The 9,795-nt window shown below is 41.1% G+C and overlaps 1 protein-coding gene across 1 annotated transcript; it reads left to right on the top strand.

Annotated features, from left to right (window-relative positions):
- Positions 1-2,949: 2,949 nt before the first annotated feature.
- On the top strand, positions 2,950-8,653 carry LOC123429195 ((E)-beta-caryophyllene synthase-like). The gene is made up of 7 exons (XM_045113253.1): positions 2,950-3,128; positions 3,343-3,607; positions 3,729-4,092; positions 4,216-4,434; positions 5,573-5,708; positions 5,966-6,217; positions 8,300-8,653. The coding sequence occupies exons 1-7, from the start codon at positions 3,006-3,008 to the stop codon at positions 8,579-8,581; spliced, it is 1,641 nt and encodes a 546-aa protein (XP_044969188.1). The 5' UTR covers positions 2,950-3,005; the 3' UTR covers positions 8,582-8,653.
- The last annotated feature ends 1,142 nt before the right edge of the window (positions 8,654-9,795 follow it).

Raw genomic sequence — 9,795 nt, 5'->3', positions numbered from 1 at the left:
TAGGTTGCCTATTGTATGCGTTTCCTTCACCATTTATGTCAACAAATGGCTTAATGCTAATTTTCACATTGTTTAAATTGTGTCCATAAAGATTTTTAGAAACATCTTGAGCACACAAAGAAATCACACCACCTTTATTTTTTGTGCAACATCATTTATCATCATTTATCATGTTTTTCTTTGCCAACAGGCCCACAGATCTATTAATAATCCCAACAAGATACAAAGTAGCTCCCCACAAAGATAAAAAAATTACAACGAAGATCCTAAGGGGCCATTGAACTGCTGCATCCGCCGGAATGAGCCGCGGACGTGCCGCCGTCGTCGCCGCTACACATGACTGCCGGCGAATCTCCATAGCATACGAGAAGTCTTCGAACTTAGGTCCAGTGGACCAGCACCCCGACATAATGTGATCATCATCATTGAAGATTGTATTTTTTCCCGTTGCAACGCATGGGCCCTTTTGCTAGTAAAGACTAACCAGACTAAATGCTCGTTCCAGGAAGAGGTAGCTGTGGTAACAGAGAAGTAAATGACCTCTTCATATTTGCTCTGGAATCCAGTTGTCGCCACATATGTCCGTTGTTTCATCATTACCTATCCTCCTGATTAGACCTTGCACCACTATATCTCAGGCCATCCAAAATAGCTGGCCAAATCTAAGAAAACAACTCTGGGTCCACCCAGCCCTGCAAATACACCCCTACACGGAAAAAATAAATTGTGAGGCCTCATATCATTATTATTTTTGCCGAAGAGGGCTCATATTAACTACAAGCCCATATGTGAGCCGCATATCATTTATTTTTTGTTTTTGTGGAGGGAATCCCCATATCAACGAGTACACACGGAAGACTACAAGCCCAAAATGATTTAGCCCCATTACGGAAAATCAAATCAAGGCGAACAAAAAAATCCATTTGATTTTAAATTTTGTTCATAAGGTTGTGAGACTTGTTGATGAATACTAAATAAAATATTCACGACACTAATGAAAAATGCTACATAAAGTAGATAATAATATTTTGTGTTATAATTAATTTTTAATTCCTATTTGAAATAGTTCATGTATTCTAGAAGAATTGCTCATGACTATAGAAAGAGGTTCACAAATCTCAGAAAGGATATTTATGTATCACTGGGCAACATGTCCATATGTACGAAAATAAATGTTTGTGACTAGAAAAACAGTTCATGTATTTAAAATAAAAACAAATATGAAACTAAAAATAAATAACTATATTCTAAATAGAAGTTAGTACAAAAATTTAAAATGAAATAAATCAGGAAATGCCAAAAGATAATAAGAAATAGCAAAACAAGAAGTAGAGAAATATAGAATTAAAGGGAAAAGGTGGAAAAAAGGGAAACAGAAAATGAAAATAAAACACCAGAAAGAAAAGAAAGGACAAAAATATACTGTCATTCCAGGATTCGTTCACAGTACTATATCCCGTGTCACCTGAGACGAAAGGATCTCTAATTCTGCACTGTTCCTCAGTAATTTGGTAGCAAATTCATGTTGTTAGGGGGGGGGGGGGCAGGGCCCTTGCTGGTCCCCCTGTCTCTGCCACTGTATGTCTTCTCCTACAATCGACTTAGGACTAAATAAAACAAATCTCTCCCTCACACACTATCACCATGTGCCCCCCTAACACCAATGTTCTAACATGCAAATCATGTTTGACCGTCAGTGAGTCCACCACAATTTATTTTCAGACACCTGTGCTTTGATACCATTTATTACACAGTTTGGACATATGGTACTTTTCAATATCTGCTCATATATTATTTTGTTTATGATATTTATTTTTAGGACAAAAGGACAAAATATTTGTGGTTAATAATTAGGACAACCACCATAGGATATTGTTTGAGTCCCCTCTTCATAGCCTTGAACAATTAAGGTGGCATGGGAATGTTTGGTGGATAAGTTTCAGGTCCAACAATTCTGGCATACCCATGGTAGATGAGCAGCAAGGATGTTACAGTAAAAAGGACATAAAAAGTTGCTTATGTCAGGGACTTCAAAATCGTAGACAAGACGGACAATTTTGCCGACCTCAACTTCGATAGAACCATCGCATATTTTTGTAGACCGTCGTGCTTCACTGTTGAAGTGTATGATCATAGCAGTGATGACGCACACCGGCACATGCATACTATGGTGGTTCCGGGCCGGCTGGCTGTAAAATCCTTGAATGTTGTACCATGTATATATGAATGTTCAAGATGCAAAAATAAGTATGTAGGTTTAATAACATACTTCCTCTGCCTCAAAATAAGTATCGTAGGTTTAATACTAAATTAGTATAAATTTTGTACTAAACCAACGACACTTATTTTGGAACGAAGGAAGTACATGTTTATATCGTGAACTGTGAACAGAACTTTGTGAAGAAAATAACATATATTTTGACCTCAGAATATCGATGCTCGAAATTTTTTCTATTTTGTGAACAATTTTTTTTGCACCGACCTTTTTGTGATTTTCCGTGAGAATTCGCAAACACCCAGATAATCCATGCTGCCTATAAGGGTTATCAGTCATGGAACACGAACGTGAATATAATTTTTAGAAATTTTAGAGTACTACGGCCTCGTGATGAATCCTTGTGATATACATGCACCATAGTCTCGAAACATGTCAAACCAATAGTTCCGTGACTCATTGGGCTCCCTTGTAGGGTATCATGTCTATCTTTGTGCCCACATGAAACTTTATCTTCCGCACAGACATCATTCAAAACATATGCATGCAGCTGCTGCAATCAGTGAGAGTCGAACATTTTATGTGTATGTCCCCACAGTTTGTATAGTGTACAGGTAGAGTATTACTTTTGTGGTGGCGTAGATCCTACGTACTTCCTTCGTCCTTTCTATATATATATATATATATATATATATATATATATATATATATAAGAACCTAAGGTAGCACTGCACTTCATCAAAGAATCCATTCCCATCCATTCCCATTAAAGCAAAACAAGCTTTCTATCATGGCTGCTCCTGCTAATGGCTCAAACGTGGTTACTGCTGACCTGCACAAGCCCCGACGACATTACATCCCCAGCATCTGGGGTCATTTCTTCCTGAACCACAACCCATGCACTCAATCACAGGTAGTTAACAATTTGTTTTTCTTTCAGAAAAAGTAAAAGTTCCCTTAGTTTCTGTCCCTGCACCAATAGTATTACCGAATACACATAGGCAAATGTAGTATGCTAATGTGTTCATGTATGAACGTTTTCAGAATTTTGAAACATTCTCGAACCCGAGCATGCACTCTTACCTCTCACAAATTTCCAAGATGACATACGTTTACCTGCCTTGCAGTATTTGGCAATGACGGAGATGGCAAGTATCAAGAAGGAACGAGTGAGAAAATCCATCTTGGCCGCCGGATCTTCTTCCGATCTACCTATGAAGATGGAGCTTATCGACACGCTGCAGCGGACTGGTGTGGCCTATCACTTCGGTAAGGAGATCCAAGACTTACTTCGTGGAATACATGCTGACTATCAAGGCTCGAGTGACGATCTGCACACAACAGCAGCGCGGTTCTACTTGCTGAGGACGCATGGGTACCACGTCTCACCTGGTATAATCACCAATTCACCATCACAGCTGTTCAATCCTACATATATGTACTATTATGTTAATTTAACTATTATATATTGTCTATAAGCCATGATATATGCAATATTTACTTGCTCATGCAGATGTGTTTATGAAGTTCAGAGATGATCGAGGAAACTTTGTAAGCAATGATGCGGACTCGTTGTTGGCACTATATAACGCATCATATCTTAGGACTCGTGGGGAAGAAGTGTTGGATGATGCTATTATCTTCACCAACAGCCGTCTGCAGTGCATGCTAGAGCATCTAGAACCACAGTTGGCAGAAGAGGTTCGGTGTGCACTGAAAACACCCATTTTCAGGAGAGTCAAGAGAGTGGAAACTAGACGTTACATCCCGGTGTACGAGAAAAAGGCTACGCGAGACGAGGACATATTGGAGCTTGCTAAGCTTGACTTCAACATTTTGCAAACAATCTACTGCAAGGAGTTGAAAACTCTTACGATGTAAGAAGACTAACTAAAATATAAGTAAAATCCGGAAGTTTGGGATTTATCGGTGTCCAATGACGGAAAAATACTATTTAAATATTATAGCTTCCACTAATACATATTTCTATTAATTTGCAGTTGGTGGAAAGACCTTAAGTCACAAACAGATCTACAATTTGCACGAGACAGAATAGTGGAGATGCATTTTTGGGTACTTGGAGTTGTCTATGAGCCGCAACATTCATATTCACGTGTAATTCTCACAAAACTGAACATATTTATATCATTATTTGATGACTTCTATGACAACTATAGTACCACAGAAGAAAGCAATACCTTCACGGCAGCAATGGAACGGTATGTTCACCTTGTTTTTCTTTTCTGGATGGTGTGTTACCAACCTTGCACCAAGAGAAGGAATGCAAAATCTTTTATCATGTATGAAGTTTCCTATAAAAAAATGTTAGCAAAAAGCACCCTAACTGTAGTTTGTTTTCAACAACTTGCTATATAGCTAGAATCATGGAACATATATAGTTCTCTTTCAAAAGAGAAAATCATGTATAAGAAAATATCGCTACGAACATTGCATCTCCAAGTTACAATACTCATTTACCGCCGACAGTGTACTAAGCCAAATTCGTAATATATTATTTGAATTTTCATTATAGTAGAAGCAGTGTCATGTCGTAGCAAACTCTTGTAAGTCGGTAGAGACTGTTCTACATAGCCCTTACAACTTAATACATGCCACATATAAATACTTCTCATAGCTCACACATGATGAATTCACTACACATTTGCAATTATCATTATTTTGTAAATAATCCCGATATGGTAAAACTTGCCATCGCCAGTCCATACTCTTGTTTCCCTTAAGAAATTCCAAATTCTATTTGCACTAGTAGAAAACAGATCTTTCGTCTGCAGCATTAGTCCCGGTTAGGTTTCGTCCCTGGACTAATGTGATCATTAGTATCGGTCCCAAAGGCTAGGAGCGGACGGGTGCACGACCACCATTTATCCCGGTTCATTTGTCACCTTTAGTCTCGGTTGGTATTGTAAACCGGGACTAAAAGGGTGGTAGCAGGCTGCCGTCAGGCTGGGGCCCAGTGAACCCATTTCGTCTTGGCTGGTATTACCAAATCAGTTCCTGATATTTACTTCCTATTTGCCTATGTTTACAAAAATACTCAACAATATTTAATTATATACCTTTTTTGTATCAATACCTTGATCATAGATGATGCATAAACGTAAAATAAAACATCGTGTCGAAAGTTGCACTGATAAATGGCCTTCAAGTTATCCATCTAAATGGTTGGGTCCCAAAATAAATTAAGTTTCACCAACCAATTTTTTTTCATAAAATTTATACAATAATCTAAATATTTTTCATCATAATATAAATGCAAAATTATTCAGTTTATTATCATTTTTATTTATGTATGTATGTATTTATTTATAACTCAGCACTAATTTGCCTGAAATACAGGTGGGATGAACAAGCCGCTGAGCAATTACCGGCACACTTGAAGGCATTATACATCAATATACTTAACACTACAAATGATTTTGAGGAGGAGTTAAAGCGTCAAAAAAATAAGAATGCCGAATTGGTAAAAGAACTGGTACGTGTTTCTCAAAATCGTACCAAATTAGCCAAAAAATAGATGTATACCAGAAAAGTAATTATCCTAGTATACATGCTGATGTAATGGTCAAGCTTGCAAATTTACTGAGCATCAACCAATAAAATTTCTCATTGAGTATGTATAAGTTTTAAAATTATATTATTTATGCTTTCTGAGTTATTATCCGATAGTCTACAACTATAAAGGCCAAACATTCTCCATGCATATTTCACCTTAAATTTAACATTGCTTAGGTAATCGACGTCGCAAAATGCTATCATGCCGAGGTGAAATGGCGTGATGAACACTATGTACCAACTAGTGTTGAAGAGCATCTGCAAATATCGGTGGGCAGCAGTGCATGTATGCACATAATAAGCCTTGTATTTATTTCAATGGGAAATGTGACTACAAAGGAGGTTCTTGAGTGGGCTTTAACATATCCAAAAATAGTAAGATGTGTATGCATAATTGGGCGCATTGGCAATGACATGGTGTCACATGAGGTACAAACTCTCTCCGTATTTTAATGTTGTAAACATGTATTTTCTTATAAAATAAATTCTTCTAGTAGTCACTTAATCCAAAATTTGTGTACTAATATACCAACATTATCCTTTTCTTACAGAACCTCATCAGATGGAAGGGTGTGCGTGCCCTTCCATATAGACATATTATTTTAGAGATTGGTCTAGTTTATGAGGCAAATTAGGATGAAAATCTCACATATCACCAGCTAAACTAGGCCAAGACCACATGAACCACACAACTCAACTAAGGTTGAATCATGGAAATTTGTGCAAAATTAGACAACATGAAGCACACAGTTAAACTGGGAAAAGAGTGCGACATAACCAAATAAGCACTGCGAGGACACATAGCCGCTTGTTAGAAGAACACGCAAATCTGATGCCACAACTAATAATTTTAAGCCAAGTTCTACCAAAACTGCCGCCTCCACTTACCACTGCTGCTCCTAAGAGTTGTGACTTTCACGGTAAAAACCTAGGATATAACTTTCATTGGTTGTGCACTGTCTTCACCATAGAAATTGAGAAGCCAACATGTCCCAAGGTGTCATGAACCAACAGAGCTTCGCGCTACGGCCTCAGAACCTCGTAGGGTGATATGGACATGCACGACTGGATTATGTTTGATCCACATATCCTGTGCAAGATCTCTTGCAGCAATTCCGGAACACGTCGATGACCATATTGAGGAGGAGTGATCTTGTAGGACGTTGCCATGATGCGAAAAGAGCCCGAGGATCGCCACCATAAGCATCACGACAGCAGGTCCACACGCCACCCCGATCCAGCCCCCCTCTGCCTAGCTGGCCGCAGGCACCACCATGGTCTCTAGCAGCACAACGGTCATGCAGCACACCTTCCCGCAGACTCATATGGGCCAAGATGAACCCACGCGGCTGTAGGACGTGAGCCGACCTTGCGGCAACACTGCACGCTCATGAGCACCCAACTCGCTGCCGACTTGGAGCAGCCGCATGATGGACGAGGAACATGCCATCGGGACCCCACGAAGCTGCCTAGATCTAAGTGGGCTGCCACGAGATGAGATGCCCTGTTGCCAATCTCATAGGATCCCGCCCGAGCTTTACGAGTGGTCCCCTCAGGCAGCGGCAAGACGAGAGAAGGATAGGAAGGCTCGGGAGTCACCAACAGTGGCGTTTCCCCCGTGTCGCCAAATCGGGACGACGCGGGGGAGGGGCTTTGTTAACGCATCACCCATCGAGGTTAGCCCATATCTAACCGACAATGATTAAGTGGATGTGAAAAAATGATCGTTGAACAATGTCTCTGTGGAGTAGAAAGATTTCCACAAGTGCCATCCTCGTTTGCATTGCCCCCCATCGAAGAGAAGCTTTTGCCAGAGTGTGTCATCCCTAAACCCGTTCGAACCCCTTGGAATGAATGAAGCTTAGAACATGCTAGCTAGATTTAAGTACTGCCCATCACCATCTGCACAACCACATCTATATCGCCATATTCCCGATGAGACTTGGTTAGATCTAGCCACCATCCACCACCCAACACTGGCTAGTGATCATCCATCCATCGCTAAAACACGATCTGAGTGCCTTCCCCAACACCACACCGTGCATAATGCCAAGGGTAGAGAAGGCACACCATCCCACCATGAAACTTATAAGACCTAGAATGACGATCTTGTTTCAGGCTCAACAACAAGTGACAACTTAGCAACCCAAACAAGACACCACATTGTGGTTGTCTACCTGTCATGCCACTACGTCCCTTCGCTTGTTGACCACTATGCGACCAGCCAACTCCCATGATGAGCGCCCTTCTATATAGGATCCAAAACCTAGAGAACTACCTTGATGTCATCATGGCAGCCGACAGTGGTGGCAGCAGTGAGGGATCACAGAGGTAGTGAACCGACAGACAGGATAATTTTCACCTCCTGAGGAACCTATGCATGAGCAGCACTCGAGTTGGACACTTGCGTTCTCCATATATGCTAATAATAATTATATCTATATTCTATACACGCATCAATTATGATGAAACCTCATCTAATTAATCATGTTGTTTGTTTTTATTTTGTAGCGAGAACAAAAATCAGAGCATGTGGTATCCACGGTGAAAACTTGCACAAAAGAGCACAGGATCACGGTAGCAGGAGCCAATGCAAAGCTCATGGTGATAATTGAAGAAGCATGGATGGACATTGTCCACGAACGCCTTCACAATAATCATCAAATGGTGCATAAAGAGAAGGCAACTGATCTTGCCCGGACAATGGATTTTATGTTCAAGCGTGAAGATGCATACACCCTCGCGTCTAGTCTCAAAGAGACCCTAACTTCACTTTATGTGAATTATGTATGAACCATTTCTCTATTACGATAAGATACGGACCTTTTCTAAAATATGGTATGATAATAATAAATTCTTGCATAATATGAGGTGTACTACATATTGTATAGCTATCATTTTTTCCCACTCGCCTGCATCTAGACATTTACATACATGTTCAATTAATACAAACTTATGTAGTATATATAAAGAGGATTGCAAAACCTATCCCTGAAATTGTTGTAATCCATGTATTAATTTTGTGCATAATTCCTAGTACTTCCTTATGTAATGATATCTAGGTGATGTGCCACATGACATTAGTACTGGACTTAATTTAATAATAAACTGATCTATGATTTCAAACCATTTATGTGTGGTGCTAACAAAATGGTTCTCGGTCACTGATGGGGTCATAGTCCTAGGGTAGGGTCATAGGCCTGCCATGTAGGTCCTACCCAAGGACTGCCCCTCACAAAGGACAAGGCCCTTAGTCAGTCCCAACTGAATTAAGGAGTCTCCATCATCCAGTCGGTGACAGGTCCTCGACCATCCAGTCGGAGACTAGCATTCGGAGGATACCAAGCTAACCGACTGGCTACACTCGGTCCATCGTAACCCCTGTGGAGAGAAACGGTCGCATGTTTCCGGGTACATTTATTAGCATTTAGAGCATACGTTACCTGTAACGTACGCATTCAATCCCCACTATTCCACCCCTGTACCGGAACCGTTGTGGAGGGCAGCGCACTCTATATAAGCCACTCTCCCCCACTGGTAGAGGGGTTAGCAACTCACTGTATTCTATATTTCCACTCGACAACAAGCTCCCTGAGCACTGAGACGTAGGGCTATTACCTCCACCGCAGAGGGGCCTGAACTCACACAACCTCGCCCTAGCTAAGGCTCTACCCATCCTTTTCGTACCCTACACATCTACTGTCAGGCTTATACCCACGATAGTTGGCGCCCACCATGGGGCAGGCGTCTAAGCGACTTCCGGCGAGTTTGCGACTACTTCCTTTCGTCATGTCGTCCGGCGGAGATTCGGGCATGGGTCACCAGATCTTTTTCGGTACTCTCTCCTTCGTCGTCGACGATTCGGCGTGGCTTCGGGATTCTCCCCTCAACGTCGAGGCGCTTCCCCGTCGCGGGGCTACGCACTTCCGTGCCGGCGCCCGCGGCATTCTTCTTCTCCAGCAGTCGGCTCCGTTGTCGACCTACACCGCCGTCCGCGGCTCCAGCGT

This window comes from Hordeum vulgare, chromosome 2H (assembly GCF_904849725.1).
Source record: "Hordeum vulgare subsp. vulgare chromosome 2H, MorexV3_pseudomolecules_assembly, whole genome shotgun sequence".
Taxonomy (NCBI): domain Eukaryota; kingdom Viridiplantae; phylum Streptophyta; class Magnoliopsida; order Poales; family Poaceae; genus Hordeum; species Hordeum vulgare.
The sequence above is the reverse complement of the archived record's forward strand: the minus strand, read 5'-3'. Positions and strand labels throughout refer to the sequence as shown.